Source organism: Dasypus novemcinctus, chromosome 3, assembly GCF_030445035.2.
Source record: "Dasypus novemcinctus isolate mDasNov1 chromosome 3, mDasNov1.1.hap2, whole genome shotgun sequence".
NCBI classification, from domain to species: domain Eukaryota; kingdom Metazoa; phylum Chordata; class Mammalia; order Cingulata; family Dasypodidae; genus Dasypus; species Dasypus novemcinctus.
This window is the reverse complement of record NC_080675.1, coordinates 84,568,342-84,587,531: the sequence shown is the minus strand read 5'-3', so window position 1 is coordinate 84,587,531 and position 19,190 is coordinate 84,568,342. Positions and strand designations below refer to the sequence as shown.

At 34.9% G+C, this 19,190-nt stretch overlaps 2 protein-coding genes across 5 annotated transcripts in view; both read left to right on the top strand.

Moving 5' to 3' along the window:
- The window catches only part of G2E3 (G2/M-phase specific E3 ubiquitin protein ligase), a 55,479-nt gene extending 49,318 nt beyond the window's left edge, over positions 1 to 6,161 (top strand). For all 3 annotated transcript variants that reach the window (XM_004478182.5, XM_004478180.5, XM_004478181.5), the window contains 2 exons: positions 3,079 to 3,269; positions 4,081 to 6,161. In XM_004478182.5, coding sequence (XP_004478239.1) covers positions 3,079 to 3,269; positions 4,081 to 4,340 — 451 coding nt within the window. In that variant the 3' untranslated portion in view covers positions 4,341 to 6,161. The remainder of the gene's footprint in view (positions 1 to 3,078; positions 3,270 to 4,080) is intronic.
- Positions 6,162 to 9,715: 3,554 nt separating this feature from the next.
- SCFD1 (sec1 family domain containing 1) overlaps positions 9,716 to 19,190 on the top strand; it is a 135,342-nt gene continuing 125,867 nt past the window's right edge. For both annotated transcript variants that reach the window (XM_071213999.1, XM_058293621.2), the window contains exon 1: positions 9,716 to 9,847. In XM_071213999.1, the coding sequence (XP_071070100.1) occupies positions 9,808 to 9,847 (40 nt within the window). In that variant the 5' untranslated portion in view covers positions 9,716 to 9,807. The remainder of the gene's footprint in view (positions 9,848 to 19,190) is intronic.

The window sequence follows — 19,190 nt, the reverse complement described above, 5'->3', positions numbered from 1 at the left end:
AACAACATGACCTCAAGATATGTAAAGCAATAATCAACAGAAAATGAGAAATTGTTAAATCTGGGCTGATAGTGGGATATTTTAAACAAAAAAATGTGCATTTAATTTCCTGTGGCTACCATAAATCACCACAAACTAGGTGACCTTAAAAAAAAAATTTATTCTTTCACAATTCTGGAGACCAGTAGTCTGAATTAAGGTGTCAGCAGAGCTGCACTCCTTTTTCCAGCTTTGGGTAGTAGCTCTGGACTTGTTATTGTCATTGTTGTTGTTGTTAAAGTACCGGGTGCTCGGGATTGAACCCGGGACCTTGAATGTGAGAAGCCAGCACTCAACCACTGATCCATATCAGCTTCCCTGAGTTGAGTTTTTGTGTTTTGTTTTGTTTGTTGTTTGTTTCTGTTTTTTTCAGGAGGCACCAGGGACTGAACCATGGGTGGGTGCTCTCCCCCAAAGATCCAAAGATTATGTTCTTTTTTTTTTTTTTAGGAGGTACTGGGGATTGAACCCAGGACCTCATAAATGGGAAACAGGGACTCAACCACTGAGCCACATCTATTACCCTCTGGGCATTTTCGGCATGTGGTTACATCACTCCCATCTCTTTCTCTGTTTATTTGACCTTCTGTCTATCTCTTCTAGCTTTGTGTGTCTCTTGTAAGGACTCTGTGGTAGATTGAATTACATATCCTAACATAGACATGCTCCTATCTACATTTCTGTGTATTTGAACCCACTGTTAAGAGGACCTCTTGAAGATACTAATTTTCGTTAATGTGTGGCCCAACTGAATGGGTCTTGATCTGGAGTACTGGGGGCCTTATAAAGAGAACCAGGAAGTCACAGAAGATAGAAAGGATAGGATATATCAGGTCCTGTAACGGAAGGCAGAAATCCAAGCCAAGGAGCCCCAAGAATTGCCATTAGCCAGAACCACATACAAACAATTTACAGGAAAAATGCAAGTCTTGCAGATATCTTGATTTTGGGCTTTGTCCTAGCCTCAGTACTGTGAGCCAATGAATTTCTGTTGTTTAAGCCAACCTGTTTTGTGGTATTTGTGATAGAAGCTCTGGCAGACTGAGAAACTTGTCATTAGATTTAGGGCCTGTCAAGATGATTATGGTAGGATGATCTCATCTTGAGTTTTATAACTTATATCTGCAAAGACTTTTCCAAGTAAGTCCTGTTTATAGAATCCGTGGATTAGGCCTTGGACATAACTTTTGGGAGGCCAAGGGCTCATGAACTTATCTTTTTTGGCATCACCATTCAACCCACTACAGGATGAATGACAGTATTGGGTTTTCTTTCTGGCACATTTCTGTGGCTGTAGCATGGAAAATGGACTTGGATTTGTGTACTCCTGGTATAACAGTCCCTTTGCAGATTCTTTGTATTAGGGTGATAGCTAGAATATAAGGAGAAATAAGCAGATAAAGGAGATTTTAGAAAACGAAGTTCATAATATTAGGAATGATGGAAGAGTTAGGATAACTTGTAGATTTTTCACTGTAGCAATTTGAGGTATGATGAATCCATTTACTTTCACTGTAGGTTCAATAAGTTTGGATGCTTATAATTCCTCCATATGGTGTCGAGTAGTCTGTTGGATATATTTCTGGGCTAGAGATAATAGATTTTATAGTGATGAACATCATGTGCTAAATGAAGCCATGGGAAGGGGATGAAATTGCCAAAACTGTCAATTGAGGAAAGAGAGAAGATGGCCTTGGACAGATCCATGAGGGACAGACAATATTGAAGGCAAGGTAAATAAAGAAGAAATCTGTAAGAGAGAATGAAAAGACTGGCCAGAAAATTAGGAAGGGAGACCAGTAGACTAGTGACATAAAATCCAATATTATTTCAAAAGGGAGGTTGTAAGCATAGTGGAATGTTACTGAAAATTCTAAAAAAATAAGGAATGTTTGATTTTGTGATAAAGAGGTCATTCATGAATTTAGGACAGGTGTTCCTGAGATGTGGATAGGAGTGGACAAGAATTGAATAGGAAATAAAGAAATAGAACTAGTGAATGTAGGTAAGTCTTTCAAGTAGATTGTCTAGGAGGAAAACTGATAAATTGGCTGGATATAGAAGTGGGGTTGAGTGAAGTTTGGGGTTTTTCTTTTCTTATTCAAAGTTAGGAAAGATAAACACTTTATAGTGCTCATGAGAAAGAACTAGTAGAAAGGAGATAAATCAATGTGTAGCAAGGTAACTGAGGGGATTGAATGGAAAATCCAGAGCATAGGTGGATCGGGGGTAGAAATATTTTATATTCTTTAGTTTTTAATTTTGGTAGCCTGATAGGCAAAAATTGTATCTTTGTTCTTTGCTTACTAGCAAAAATGTGTATTTTTTAATAATTCATTTGTTTTTATTTTGTGAATTATGCATTTGGTTTTTTTAAGATTATTTATATCTTCCCCCCCTGTCCCACCATATCCCATTACCCCCTCCCCTGGTTGTTTTGTATTTGCTGTCTGCTCTGTGTCCATTTGCTGTGTGTTCTGTGTCTGCTTGTCTTCTCTTTAAACAGCTCTGGGAATTAATCCTAGGACTTTCCGGAGTGGGAGAGAGGCACTCAATCTCTTGCACCACCTCAGCTTCTTGGTCTGCTGCATCTCCTATTGTCTCTCCTCTGTGTCTCTTTTTGTTGCATCATCTTGCTGCACCAGCTTTCCGTGTGGGCCAGCACACCTGCAAGGGTCAACTTGCCTTCACCAGGAGGCCCTGGGAATCGAACTCTGGACCTCTTATATGGTAGATGGGATGCCAATCACTTGAGGCACATCGGCTTCCCAGCATTTGTGTTTTTTACTCATTTTTTTTCTTTTGAAATGTTGATGTTTTAGAAAAATTATTTGTATTCTTAGAATATTAGGGAAAAGTATCAGCACATACAGTTCATCTAGTTATTTTACTCACATATAAGTAAATATGGTAGTTCGGTTGGTTTTTGTTTTTTTAACATTAGCTGTTCTGAAAAATGTCAAATGGAAATATTAATTCCAACTTGTAATATCAAATACATGTATATGAATGTTGGCTTATTAATTTTCTTCTCTTAAGTTTCAAGCAGGGTCTGAAAACTCTTGGCGTTTTAGAAAAAATTCAGACTTCTCCAGAAGCATTTTGTAGTGTCCTCTGTCATAAACCTGAGAATCTTTCTGCAAAAACTCTTAGTGATCTTTTTACCGTCCATCCATTATCTAACGTACAAACTTTGGGATTTTGGAACAGTTACTTAAAAGCTATTGAGGGTATGTGGATTTTTTTTTATTTATTTGTATCATAATGTTTGTTTTTTAGGATATTTATTTGAATTTTAAGAAAAGACTTTCATCTGCTAACAGCAAACTTCTAAAAGAAAATTTATTTCAAAATAGATTTATTTTTGCAGTTTGTTTTCCACAAGATAATTTGAGGTAAAAGGCATTCTTCCTAGAAAACTTTATATGAGTAATTCCCACAGTAGAAAACAGTTTTAGTTTTAGATCTAATCATCTGTTTCATCATTTCAATTTTAAGTTAAATGGAATTATTCTTTATCCATTGGTTAGGGATATGACAATTCTATGTAATAGAATCAAATTTTTTAACTTTTTAACAAAAGTTGAACTTTTGTTTAGCTAGTCTTTTACACCATTTGTTTTCTCTCTCTGCATTTGTTGAACTTACTTATCAAATACTGATGAACTAGAAGTGGTTTAAATTTGTTTTTAGTATAATCATAACCCCAAAAGATGGAATTTTAGAAACTTATTGAATGTCTTGGACTATAATTTTTTATCAGACAAAGCTTACAAATATACAAGTAGTTGGACTAAATTATTTTAATGGTCCTTTTAATTTGAGAATCAAATAACCACTTATCAATGTTACATTTGCCTATTGCTACATTTGACTTAGTGATTTCATTTGACTTAGTGATTTCCTTTGCCACAGGTAAATATTGGAGTCTCTGCCTTCCAACATTCTCACTTTAGTTGGGGAAGAGTCTGTTAGTCTGTGGTGGTAGCAATATATAATATGGATTTATTTTTATTATTTTTCTTTTGGTATATCTTTCAGATGATCAATCTGCAACAACAATGGAAGATATTCTTATTTTTGTAACTGGTTGCAGTTCCATTCCACCTACTGGATTTAAACCCATTCCTTCAATTGAGTGCCTGCATATGGATTTTCCTATTGGAAACAAGTGTAGTAACTGTTTAGCTCTTCCAATAACTAATACATATAAAGAATTTCAAGAAAATATGGACTTTGCCATAAGAAACACTCTAAGACTAGAAAAGGAAGAAAGTTCTTCTCACTACGCGGGACATTAAAACGTTTCTTTGAATGAACATGTTTCTTTTAAAGCTGCTATTGATCCTTTATTTTTTGTTTCAGAAATCTATCATCACTTTTGAACAAATCTGTCAGCTTCTTGGCCCAATAAAATTTATATGAACATAAAGGAATGCTTTGGCCGTTTAAGCTAAAAAAAATATTTGTTAAAGTATACTAATCAAAATTGGTGATTTTTTTTCATTGTCTTAATATACATTCTTCATAAATTTCAATATAAATACTGAAGAATGACTGTACAGACTTTCTTGAAGTATAATAGTATGGTATATATAAGAAAAAACTGTTTTACTGTTTTTGCAAATTGTTAGCTGAAAGATACCACAGTGGTTTTTCTCTTTTTATGCAATTTTCTAATTATTTTTTATTTTCTTTATCTTAAAGCATTATATAGAAAAGCTAATTGGATAATTCCTCTTATAAATCAGAGGTGTATATACTCAGATATATGCTTATGTGTGCTTTTCTAGAATGGCAAAGTTGGTTGTTAAAAATGTTTGAAAATTACTGATTTATATTAAAACAGACCCACACTGCAGTTAGGTTATGCCTAATGGGGAGTATTATTATATAAAAAGCAGAATTGCACAAGTTTCTGAAAACTATGGGTATTCCATAGGCCTAAAAACACTTTGGAGGTGGATATAAAGTGTATTTGAAAATACCTAAGAAAGTGTGTCTTCTTTTAAAGCCTTGGCTTTTTTTTTTTTTCTGTATCCCATGTGTGGTATTAAACCACAGTTATGCCTGATCCCCAATTGTTTAGGTATCTGAGTGATCGCAGTAGATTGTCATAAGGTAGGTTTGGCTATTTGGCATTTATTTATTATCAAGGTGGTTGTATGAGAGGTAACTTGGCACCATAGCATTAGTTATTTTTTTTTACTCTTGAAAGATATCTATTGTTATGTAAGCAATGTAGAAATAAAATAAAAACAAAAACAATGAAAAATCCACTCCAGTCTCACCACACAGAGATAAGTACTGTTTGTGTATATCCTTCTACAAACTCTTTAATAATTTGTATTTCCTTTCTAAACTCTTTAATAAAATATTTACATTTCCTTTATTTTTTAACTTTATTAATGCTACTGAAGCCAAAGAATACCTACAAGTAACAAGAAATCCTATAATAACAATTTGAAGATATGTAGTCCCATTCTAATTATTCATGTCCCCATATTTATAGTCTTACAAAATTAAAAATTGGGAAAACATAATGTCTCTATTATCAAATACAAATGAGATGAAGTCACAGTTTTCTACCAAAATGGCCAAAATAAATCATCATGAATCTGGAAAATTTGGGAGATAAAATACTTTGTTTTAACCACATTTTTCTTGACACACAAAGCAGCTGCCATCTTATTCTCATACTCTTCCCCAAGAAACATCCTTACGATATTGATATTTTTAAAAAAACAACAGTAGTGATTTTTTGTATAGGTGATATATACCTTAATACCCAAGGAAAATTAAAACAACCTAATCTTAGTGTAAACATTTTGTTACCTCATATCTTTTCCAAGTTATACTTACAGAACTAGCAAATTAAAAGTTCACTTAATTTGAAGTATTTCAGAACATTAAACAAGGAAGTTCTTGTAATCAATTCTGTTGGATTGTTAGATTATGCAAAGTAAAAAAAGGGATCAATATCAAAAAAGAATTTAAGTAATATAAACCTGAGACTTAAACAGCTTCTATTCCATACATATTGATGAATTGGATACTTTGTTTCTTAGTTTTTATAAACCTTAAAAAGCATTAAGCCAATAGAAACCAAAAAGAAAAAGAAAGCTATTTGATTGTTTGTAGTTTTAATTACTTGCCTCTGGCATATTAATCATAGCTGATACACACAAACCCATAATTTAGGGGGACAGTTGACAGGCAAGGCAAAGTACTTGGTTTATCCACTTTCATTAACTAAAACAGCTTTTTAATTCCTCATTTCACTTATTTTATGTGTAGGCAGGGTCATGGGGATAAAATGATATAAATAATTTAGTACATGTTTTAAGAAGCATAAATACATTGGTAAATGTGTTTTCATTTGAAGGATGTTCTATTAATTTGATTTTTAGACTAATCTGTAGTGAAGATGTTTTCGAGAAGCCTATAGGTTATTTTGTCTGTTTCTATATCAAATGGTTGGAATTATGATTGTTCTTTTTAAGTTCATTGTTACAGCCTGTGCATTCTTAGTGACACTGAAATTTTTAAAAACCTGTTACAACTCTTTATAAATATCTCTATCTTTCTTAAATATGTCAGTTTCTACATGCCATGTATTTCAAGTTTGTTTTATATTGCTCTCAATATTGAGGAAGCCCATATTGATTGTATCTACTCTTAAGGATTCTGGGTTAGTTTAATTTCATTGTTTTTAAAAAGGTTTTTGTTGTGGGAACTTAATCTGGAGGCCTTTTATACCTTTCTCTTACTAGGTCATTTTACTGTTTTAGTGTTTGTTAAGGTAATGATTCTTTAAAATATCCATCAGAAACTAGATTATAATTTTATATTTTGTAATATTTTGTTTCCATATTATGAATAAGCCATTTTTTGTTTAGGATAAGTAAAAAGCCTTCATTTAATTACTAACCTGAGAATTCACTTTGGCTTCTATTTATGCATTTATTTTTTCTCTTAATTACATGGAAGCTAATTGAAACTTGCGCTCAATGCTAAGAAAAGTATTATAGGTAAGTTTTCTTGGTGACCCTAGCAGTTAGCCATTCAAGCAAATAATCAGAACAAGATTATTTCTACAAACGTAATTTTATAAGGTGATTGTCACTTTTACAATTTATACAATGCTTCATTGTTACTTTTACAGTGAGTTATTTAGCTAGTTTTTAAGCCTCAAATTGTAATATAATACAAAGCCTAAGAACACATTTAATTATGGATTATTTGAATATTACCTGTAGTTTAAGAAAATTTAAGTTGCTTTGAAAAGACCCACTTTTCAAGTTCTGATTTTGACTATCTTTCCCAATTCCCAAACATTCCACCACCTACTGTATGCAAGATAGTGTGCTGGGTGATAGTTTATATGTTAGTCTATCCCCCCTCCCCTTTTAAAAGACTGTCAGAAATAACCAAAAAAGCATGCCACTCTTAACAAAATGTTTTGAAATAAATGAGTTCATGCCACAAAATGTGACGTTATATAAACTAAATTATGCAACTTGTTTGGATTGAACAATGTTTAAGATTCTGACAAAACCGATAAAAGTACCTTTCCCCTCCACATTAGAGAGGTCCTATAAGCAGTTTTCGGACACTCAGGAACCTCTCTATGAGCTATTCTGAGATACTCTGTGTTAAAACTCCCCTAATGTAAAATAGCTTTGCAGAGTAAATGATTTAAAACCAAAAATCTGGATAGAGTTCAATAAAAGGCTACAATAACTTAGGTTAGCTAACATCTGAAGCCATAAAGTATATTTTTTATTTTAAAAATACATAAGTGCTACTCTTTCAGCTTTACAAGGACCTTTTATCTACTGCCATTGTTCTTTGAGGTATATTTTTCTATAAATTTATTGCCCACAGTAGGCATTACTTGGGCCAGGACTTTTTTTTTTTTTTTAATTTTTAATCAATTCACATGTGTATACTGTATATAAATGTTAAGCATAGTGCTTTATGTGAATATGACTGAAAGTTTGGGAAGGAGTCTGTTGGAACTGAAGGGGTTAGATGATAGACTTGCATTTGAAAGTGTAAGAATGAAATAACCAAGATTGGGTTTTCAGGTATTGGAAAGTGGGACTGAATGTATATTTTAAATTCCACAAAGACTATAAAATGAAGTAGACCTTCCAATAGAGCAGGAATTGTCATTTCTGTTTAAAACGTCATAAAAAGTTATTTGTGGAATAGTGTCATGTTTTATTGCTCAGTGTAAATGTTAGAATAACATTACAGTAGTTTTGCAAGTTATTTTGTAAGCTAATTTTTATTTTTTAATATATATTTTTTAAAAAGATAGATTACATAAAGGTAACATAAAAAATAGAGGGGATTCCCATATGCCCCACTTCCTACCCCTCCCATATTTTCCCACATTAACATTAGTGTGGTACATTTGTTAAAATTGATGAACACATTTTGAAGCATTGCTACTAAGCGTGGATTATAGTTGACACAGTTTACACTCCCGCACAATTTTGTAAGTTATCACGATATATAATGGCCTGTATCTTTCATTGGAATGTTCTTCAGGACACTTCCCAAGTCCTGAAGATACCCCCATACTATATCTATTTTTCCCTTTCCCTCCCCTCAGAATTTCCAGCAGCCAGCCACTGCCTCCACATCAGTGATGAAAGTTCTTCTATTGTTAGAATAACAATATCTAGTAGAATACCAGTAAGTCTACCCTAGTCCATCGTTCATTCCCCAATCCTGATTCTGGAATGGTGATCAACCCACTCCACCTCTAATTGAGAGGGGGCTTAGATCCCATGGAGCAGATGGATGGGACTATATTGCTTTTGTAAGCTAAATTTTTGAAGTAGGTTTGGAGGCAGAGATTTCATTTCCAAATTTGGTGCATACAGCTGTAAATTTCACATTCAACAGCTAATGCAATGTTAATGAATTCTATTGGGAAATGGGTTGCCATTGGATATCAATTTCTGACGTTCAATAAAATCTATGGGTTAAGTTAGGAAGCATCAATACTGGAATATTTTGCGATCACCTGGCTTTATTAAAGCACCAACGCTGGCTCTGTACTACCCTCACTTCCCCTAACAAAGTAATATGTTTTGTGATTTCGCAGTTGCTGAACGGGAGAGAGAGAACTTCCCCTTAGATATTTTGCACCGTCAGGCTCCTTTGCATACAATCAGATTAGTTCCACGATCCAAAGCCTTTGGTCTCCCCTCCTCCCTTGCTCCTGCCCAGCCCAGGAGAACCGGAGCAAAGGGGAGACACCTCTGGCTGCACTAAGAACCGGGGAGGGAAGTTAGCATTAAGTGCCAATATTGTTTCAGGAGCTTCGTTTATTTTGGTCCGGTGATCGTTACACCCCTAGAAGTATTATCACCACTTAGGTGATCTGGAAATTACCACGCTAACAGTTTAGTCTTTAGATCCTTACCACTACACCACTCTCCTACCCTTAAAGCTCAATTTAAAGCAGCTACCATTTGAGAGGGTGTGGCTTGATTAAATAGGATAAAAATTCCGAATATTCCGCCGCTGAAAACTAAACACCGTTAGTCATTCAGGCACTAAACGCACTAGGTTATCAGACCTGCAAAAGACAGCCAGGGACTCGGGAGAACCGCTGTGTAGGAGGCGGGTCGCACCGCTAGGCGCCTGCGTTGGCCCCGCCCCGCTAGCTTAGCATCCGGGGCGGTCGGGGCGGCCACGTCATCCTAGAGCTCGGCACGCCAGCAGGGCAGCAGGTAGTGAGAAGCCAAGATGGCGGCGGCGGCGGCCAGTATTCGGGAGAGACAGACAGGTACCGACTTATTCCTTTCTCCCTGCAGTTTTGTGCCTGTTGCGGCGACATCTTCTTCCTTTTCCTCTGCTGTCGCCCTCACCGGTCGCTCCGTGCAGCTCAGAGAGGAATCTCCAAGCTCTAAGAGTCCAGTCCCTGGAGCATCAGGAGCCCCTCCCATTTGAGTTTTTTTGAGAAGAGATGCCATTAGTTTGAGGACTCGGCTTCCCCTCACCTATGGTAAAGGAGAAAGGGCTTCAGGGATGGGCCTGTTGCTAAAAGTCCTGCTTTTATCTCTTACTACTGGACCTCAGAAAAGCCATCACACGCCATCTGGGACCTGGCATTTTCTTTCCTGTGTTGCCACCTATTTATAGGGTATCCAAGTTTGTTTATGTGTTTGATTCAATGTTCTCCCATATTTAATATTGGAAGAACTCCAATTTCAGGCATGTAAAATGAAAAGTTAGGTATTCCCCGTTTCAGAGCAGCCTACCTTTGGCCATTTCTCTTCTTTGGACCAGTCTATCAATCCTCTTGATAACGATTTCCTTCCTCAACTTTCTGGAATGGGATTGAATAATATTGAAAGAGGTGAATAGTTTTACAGATTTAATTTTTTGACAGTTCAGTGTTTTAAAACTACGTGTAATTTTCTTCTTCAATACAGTACAGTTATATAGATTCCGTTTATGCAGTGAACTCTGGTAAAGAAAAGGTACATACTTCTTCCCTTGAGTTTTGATATTTTTTTCCATCTTAATTTTAGTTTTGCCATTTTCTTTAGCTTTTGAGGACAGCTTGATTTGTACCAGTGATCTGCAAACTAATTAATGGTTTATACCTGTTAGCTAATTGTCTTGAAAGTTTGCAAGCTATTCTCGGGAACTAAGAGAAGCTATCAAGAATGTGCATACTTGGAAATTCTGTCTCTTGGACCAGGATCTTTGTAGATAAATCTGAATGGGAATTATTTGGTTATTACTCATATTATGTGCAGAAGGAGTTTGGGCTGTACTTGATTCCATCCTTTGGAATTAAAAGAAAAAAAATTAAAGATAAACTTCAAACTAGCAATGACACAAAACGCATATTGAGTTACGTTCTACTTCTGCTCCCCCTGTTAGATAATTTAATATAAACTCTCTTACTTGAAAATCCAAGTAAGATTTGGAGAATACCTGCCCTGAATTAATTATATCTGTGTAAGCAAGTAGAAGCTCCACTTGCCTTAGCAATATGGTCTTTTTTTTTTTTATAATAGATTAAAAAAATGTTTTTAAAGATACATAGATCATACAAAATGTTACATTAAAAAATATAAGAGGATCCAATATACCCCCACTATCAGTATGGTCTTGATAGCTTAATGAAGCTGAAAGAATTAGATCATATGCATATTAAAATAAATCTGTGAAATACAAGGGAACTTTCTGAAAAAATGAAATTGATGTACTATATTTTTATATGCAGAAATTTTGTAGGATATTAAAATATAGTATTATAGTTTAGTTTTCTGTGGTAATAAACTTCATTATACAAGATTTCACACAAACTTATTAGTTACGACATGCAAGATCAGTCCTTTATCAAGTTAGTACGCTAATTGAGTTGTTTTATCTTCAGAGAAAAATGAATCCCTTTATCTGTGTTACAGTAGCACTGGGAATGTTGTGGGAGATAATTCACAATCCATGCTCAAATATTTATTGAGGACCTCTACATACAAGCTACTGTGATAAAAAAGGAATTTGCAACCAATTTAGGTAGATGAGATAATAGCTGATATTTATTGAACATTTTCCATTGCTAGGCACTATTCTAATTTATTATATATTTATTAATATCTCCATTTTGCAGATAAGAAAACAAAGGTGTAAAGAGGTAACTTGCATGGCTGTTGCTTATTTTGCCTGTCTAAAGAATTTTTATGATCCTTTAAAAGTTAACTCAGTAGTCATCTGCTTTGTGAAAGCTTCCTAGAACATATCCCTCTTTATCCCTACTTCCACTTTAACAGGCAGAATTAGTTGCTTGCTCATCTCCCCCAGTTCTCAACATTGGAAAGCCCCTGATCAACTCATTTGTTTTCTGGGGGTAATATCATCTAGACTCTTGGCTTTAAATACCATCTATATGCTGCTGATTCCCCTGAACTGCCTTCTCCATAGCAGTTAAAGGTAACTTCATCCTTGAAGTTCCTCAGATTAAAAACCTTGACATTTCTTGACTTTTCCCTTCCATACCCCAATACAGATTTGTCAGTGAATCTTGTAAGCTCTACTTTGAAAATATTTACACAGTCTCACCACTGCCATTGCTATCACCCAGCTGCAAGCCGCAATGAATTTCTCCCCGAATTTCTGCAGTAACATCCTGTTTGGTTGCTTTTATAACTCTATAACCCTTCATTCTTCTCCACACAGCACCCGAAGTGATTGTGTCACATCTTTGCTTAAAACTTTCCAGCAGCTTCCCATTTCAATCATGGTAAAAGCCAAAGGTTGACAAAGCCTTTTATCATCTGGTCTTCACTTAACCTTTCTGACCTCATTCCTTATTACTCTCCCCCTTTCCTTGGATACACCAGGCAAATCCATGCCTCAGAACCTCTGTATTTTCTGTTTTCTTCTTTCTAGAATGTTGTTTCCTAGACACCTGCATGAGTCACTTCCTCACTATATGTTACCTTCTCAGTAAGGCCTTTCGTGACCACTCTAAGTGAAACCCCAACTTATTCCCAACCATATTTTTCTCTTTAGCACTCACCACCATCTCACTTGCCATATGTTTTACTTATTTTATTTATTGTCTTTCTCTCCCAACTAGAAAGAAAGCTACTTGAGGACAGGTAATCTTTATTCATTCTGTTCTGTTCATTGCAGCTAGAGCAGTGACAGGCACATGGTAAACATTCACTAAACATTTGTTGAATGAATGAATGAGTGAGTGAGTGAGTGACTGAATAAAGAGTAAATATAGTTGACAGTATTTAAATGAATGAGTGAAGAAAACATTCCAGGTAAGGAGGAAACTATGTTAACCAAGTCTAGGAATGTAGATAGTGTGTTTAAGGCCCATAAAGGAAACTAGTTTTTTCTTTCTGTTAAAAGCAGTGATCTAAGACTTGGGAAAGTTACTCTGAAAGGAAAATTAACATTCTTATATACAGAACACAGACCATGTATTTTATTATCAAATCCACTGACTCAAAATCTCTTAATGAGTTAGCTAAGGCTCAGGGTTTGGTTAAGTTTAGTCTTCTAGATGCAACTAAGAAGGCAAAAGTGGTTATGTGCTGATACTCTGATACTAGCCTCTTTCAGTTAGCCAGAGCTTGTCTGTGAAGAACACTTCACACCTGGGGCTCACATGGGTTGGGTAAGAAAGGTGCAGACCAGGCTCTGGTTCTTCCTAGTTGTCATGTCAAGAATGTGAAGAGCTCTTCCTAGAAACAAGATTGTCCCTCTTTTGGGCCATGAGTACCAGGATGGTGTTGGTGAGGCCTGAAGTTTGGAGAAAGCTCTGCTAATGTGTAGTGGGAAAGCTAACCCTGGAACATCCATCTCTGCCTCCTGTGTCTGCCTCCTGTGTACTAGTTTGTTTTTGTTTGTTTACAGCTTTTTATAATGGTATAACACCTGTGAACTTCTGAAGTAGATGTAAATTATTGACAATGTGTAATTAATTATTGGTTGAGCAACTGGTAATAGAATTTTTTAAACTCCTGTCTGTATATATACATACACACATATATATACAAATATATCACTGAAATACAATTTCTTCTTTGATAGATGTGCTGTAGCATTATACCTTCTTCAACAAACAGACGTTTAATAGAGTTTTTCTAGTGAGTGAATGAATATGCTGTAAATTAATACTCAAGTGATTTGAATATTTTATAGTTCTCTGGAAGGGGTTTGGCATGTGGGCTGTTCTGTGTTACTTAAAAAAGCCTAATCCAAATGCTTTTAAAAATCAAACAAGTAAAATGGTACAACCACTGTGGAAAACAGTTTGTCAGTTCCTCAAAAAGTTAAACATAGAATTATCATATGACCTGGCAATTTACACATAGGCATATACCCGAAAGAATTAAAGGCAGTGACTCAAACAGATACTTGTACACAAGTGTTATTTGCACCATTGTTCACTATAGCCAAAAGAGAGGGAAAGTGCAAATGTCCATTGACAAATGACTGCATAAACAAAATATGCTATATGTACACACAAAGAATGTGTTTCAGCTATATAAAAAGAATGAGGTTCTGATACATGCTATAAGGATGAACCTTGAAAACATGCTAACTGAAATAAGGCAGTCACAAAAGGACAAATATTGTGTGATTCTACTTATTTATAGAATAAGCAAGTTCATAATAATAGTAAATTAGAGGTTACTATATGATAGAAGATGCTGGAAATGGGGAGTTAATGCTTAACAGGTACAGAGTTTCTGTTTTAAGTGATAAAGTATTGGTAGTGGATTGTGTTTATAGAAGCACAGCATTGTAAATATAATTAATGCCACTGAATTGAATACTTAAAAATTGCAAATTTTGTTATTGTTATGACAATTTTTTTAGCTATTTGAATTTTTTTTTCATTATTAGAGAACTTGTGGATTTATAGAACAATCATGCACAAAATACAGGATTCCTGTATATCACCCTGTTAATAACAGCTTGCATTGGTGTGGAACATTGCTTACAATTGATGAAAGCACATTTTCATAATTGTACTATTAACTGTAGTTCGTGGTTTAACTTAGGGTTCACTGTGTAGTATAGTTCCATGGATTTTTTAAAAAATGTTTATTCTGTTACCATATATACCACCTAACATTTCCCCTTTGAACTACATTCAAATATAAATTTCAATGCTGTTAATTCTGTTCACAATGCTGTGCTACTATTACGACCATCCATTACCAAAACATTTCCATCATTACAAATAGGAATCCTGCCCATTTTAAGTCTAAATATCCCATTCCCTGTCCCTACCCTTCCCCTTGTATCTGTATTTTAGAATTTGACTGTATGAGTCTGCTTATTCTAATTAATTCGTACCAGTGAGATCATAGAATATTTGTCCTTTTATGTCTGGCTTATTTAACTTAACGTGACATCCTGAAGATTCATTCATGTTGTTGCATGTATCAGGACTTCATTCCCTTTTACAGCTAAATACTATTCCGTTGTATGTATATACCACATTTTGTTTATCCATTCATCGATTGATTGAATTGGTCAACTTGGGTTGTTTCCATCGTATGGCAATTGTGAATAATGCTATGAACATCAGTGTGCAAATATCTGTTCAAATCCCTGCATTTCAGTTCTTTGGGTTTATACCTAGTAGTGGGATTCTCAGTCATATAGTAGTTCTGTACTTAGCTTACTGCCAAACTGTCTTCCACAATGTCTGCACTATTTTACATTGCCACCAGTAATGAATGAGTGCTCCTATTTCTCTCCATCCTCTCTAACCCTTGTTATTATTATTTTTTAATAACAGCCATTCTATTGGTGTGAAATGATATCTCATTGTGGTTTTGATTTGCATTTCCCTGATGGCTAATGTATTGAGCATCTTTTCATGTGCTTTCTGGCCAATTGTACATCTTCTTTGGAGAGATAGCTTGTTCAAGTCTTTTGCTCATTTTTTAATTAGGTTGTCTTTTTATTCTTAAGTTGAAGTGTTTCTTTATACATTGAGGATATAAAACCTTTATCAGATATGTGGCTTCCAAATATTTTGTACCTTTGTATGGTTTTACTTTCATGATAAGGTCCTTTGATGTGCAAAAGTTTTTCGTTTTAATAAGATCCCATTTATCTGTTTTTTCTTTTGTTGCTTGTGCTATGGGTATAAAGTCTAAGAAAAAAACATTGCTTTATACAAGATCCTGAAGAGTCTTCTCTACATTTTCTTCTAGGAGTTTTATAGTTCTGGCTCTTATATTTGAGTCTCTGATCCATGTGAAGTTGATTTTTTTTGTTTAAGGTGTTTTATTGCAAGTGGAGATCGATATTCCCAGCACCATTTGTTGAAGAGAATATTCTCTCCCAATTGAATGGTCTTTGCTCTTTTTCCAAAATCAGTTGGCCCTAAATGTGTGTGTTTATTTCTGAACTCCCAGTTCTATCCCATTGGTCTGTGTATCTGTCCTTCTGTCAGTACCATGTTGTTTTAATTACTGTGGCTTTGTAATAAGTTTTAAGTTTGGAAAGTGAGTACTCCAACTTCATTCTTCTTTTTCAGGATATCTTTAGCTATCCAGGGTATCTTTCCCTTCCATGTAAATTTGATAGTTGGCTTTTCCGTTTCTGCAAAGAAGGTTGTTGAAATTTTGATGGGGATTGCATTGAATCTATGAGTTGCTTTGCATAGGATTGACGTCTTAACAATGTTGTCTTCCAATCTGTGAACACAGAATGTCCTTCCATTTATTTAAGTCTTCTTTGATTTCTTTTAGCAACGTTTTGTAGTTTTCTGTGTACAAATGTCTTACATCTTTAGTTAGATTTATTCCTAGATATTTGATTGTTTTAGTTGCTTTTGTGCATAGAATCACTCCTGGTTTTGTAGTATTGATCTTCTCTCCTACCTCTTACCTGAATTCATTTGTTAGTTCTGCTTTGTTGTGGATTTTTCAGGATTTTCTATATATGGGGTCATGTATTCTGCAAATAGGGAACATTTTACTTCTTTCTTTACAATTTGGATGGCTTTTATTTCTTTTTCTTTCCTAATTACTCAGGTAAGAACTTCCAATACCTTGTTGAATAACAGTGGTGACAGTAGGTATCCTTGCCTCTTGGGTGGTCTTAGAGGGAAAGCTTAAATAGTATGTTAGCTGTGGTATTTTCATATATACCCTTTATCATGTTGAGGAAATTTCCTTCTATTCCTAGTTTTGTGAAAGTTTTTATCAAGAAGGGGTGTTGGGATTTTGTCAGTTGTCTTTTCTGCATTAATTGAGATGACAGCATGGTTTCTTTCCCCTTCTTTGTCTTAATGTGATGTATTATATTAATTGATTTTCTTATATTAAACCAACCTTGCACACCAGAGATAAATTCCCACTTGACCATGTTTTTAATTATTTTACTATGTTGTTTTATTTGGTTTGCTACTCTTTTGTTGAGGATTTTTGCATCTAAATTCATAAGAGATACTGACCTTTAGTTTTCTTTTCTTGTGGTATCTTTTATGATTCCATTTATATAAATTTTTAAAACAGGCAAATTTAACAGTGGGTGATGGAGATTTGAAAATGTGACCTGGGGAACAGAAGACACTAAATGGGAGGTGAGGGACCTGGTGGAACCTTCTGGGTGGTGGAATGTTCTTTATAGCTCCAGGACTCAAGATGAAGTGAGAGTGAGTGAGGCATTCTCCTCAGATACAAAATTTAAGGGGCACCAAAAAGCTCAGTGATCAAATGAAATAATATTTGACTGCAATCTTTTAAAATGAGTGCCAAAAAAAAAAAAAAAAATCCATGATGAAGGAAATCTTATAATTTTAAAGAAAATGAAGATCTACCCTGATCTTTCCAGATTCTCCTCACCTTTCCCACCCTACTACCCCACTAGTCCAGGTCCTGGTTCTATACTTGGATCTGGCTGCTGGTGACAGGCATCTGTATTTAGGTAAAAAGTCATTCCACTATACACTTAAGATTGGTACATTTGCTGTATGAAACTTACACTTCAGTCAGAAAGTTAGGGGATAAGAAACACAGGTAAACAGCCAGGTCCAATCTCAAGAATGGGGAGAGGAAGGGAAGAAGGAAAGGAAGGAGGAAGGAAAGAGAAAAAGAAAAGAAAGGAGGGAGAGAAAAAAGGGAGACAAAGAGAATGGAGGGAGAAGGGAGTAGGAGGAAAGAAAGAAAGGAAGGAAAAAGGAAGAAAAAGAGGGAGGAGAGGGGAAGTCTTGTGGTGCCTTTATTTGGCTTTGATATGAGAGTGATGTTTGCCTTGCAGAGTGAAAAAGGATTGCTCCCTCCTCTTCAGTTTTTTGGAAGAGTTTGAGCAGAATTGGAGTTAAGTGTTCTTGGACTGTTTGGTAGAATTCCCCATGAGAACATCTGGTCCTGGGCTTTTCTTCATTGGGAGGTTTTTGATTACTGATTGAATCTCTTTACTAGTAATTAATTTGTTAGGATCTTCTATTTCTTCTTGAGTCAGTGTAGGTAATTTGTGTTTTTCATTTTTGATTTTTGTTATTTGTAACCTCTCCCTTTTTTGTTAGTATAGCTGAAAATGTCAATTTTATTGATCTTTAAAGAACCAACTTTTGGTTGTGTTGATTCTATTGTTTGTTTTTTTATTCTCTATTCATTTATCTCTGAACTAATATTTGTTATTTCCTTCCTTCTCTTGCTTTGGATTTAGTTTTCTTTTTCTGGTTCTTCCCATTTTGACATTAGGTATCCAATTTGAAGTCTTTCTTCTTTGGTAATGTACACATTTAGAACTACAAATTTCCCTCTCAGCAGAATCTTTGCTGCATCCTGTAAGTTTTGGTATTTTGTATTTTCATTTTCATTCGCCTCAAGAGTTTCCTAATTTTGCTTCTGAATTTCTGTTTAACCCATTGGTTGTTTAAGGATATGTTGTTTAATTTCTACCTATTTTTTAATTTCCCATTTCTCACTGTTATTGATTTCTAACATCATACCACTGGGATCAGAGAGTATACATTGTATGATTTTAATATTTTTGAATTTATTGAGACATGTTTTGCGACCTAGAAAATTATCCATGTGCTCTTGAGAAGAATGTATATTCTGTGTTTGTGTATCATGTATTCGGGAAGTGTTGTATTTGTGTCTGTTAGGTCTAGTTGGTTTGGACTATCATTCAAGTCTTGTATTTCCATATTGATCTTTTGACTGAATGTTCTACCTGTTATTGAAAGTAGTAAGTTAAAGCCTGCCACTATTAAGTAGAACTGTCCATTTCTTCCTTCATATCTGTCAGTATTTGCTTCAGATATTTTGGGGCTTTGCTGTTAGGTGAATATATGCTTATAAGTGTTACATCTTCTTGTTGAATTGTCCCATTTATCAGTATATAATGACCATATTTGTCCCTTGTAACTATTTTTTACTTAGAATCTGTTTTATCTGACATTAGTATAGCTACTTCAGTTCTCTTTTGGTTACTTCATGCATGATATGCTTTTTTCCATCCTTTCACTTTCAACTTACATGTATCTTTGAATTTAAGGTAAGTCTCTTGCAGACAGCATATAATTGGGTTATATACTTTTATATTCATTCTGCCAATCTCTGCCTTTTGACTGGAAACTTTAATCCATTTACATTTAAAGTCACTCCTGATAATACAGA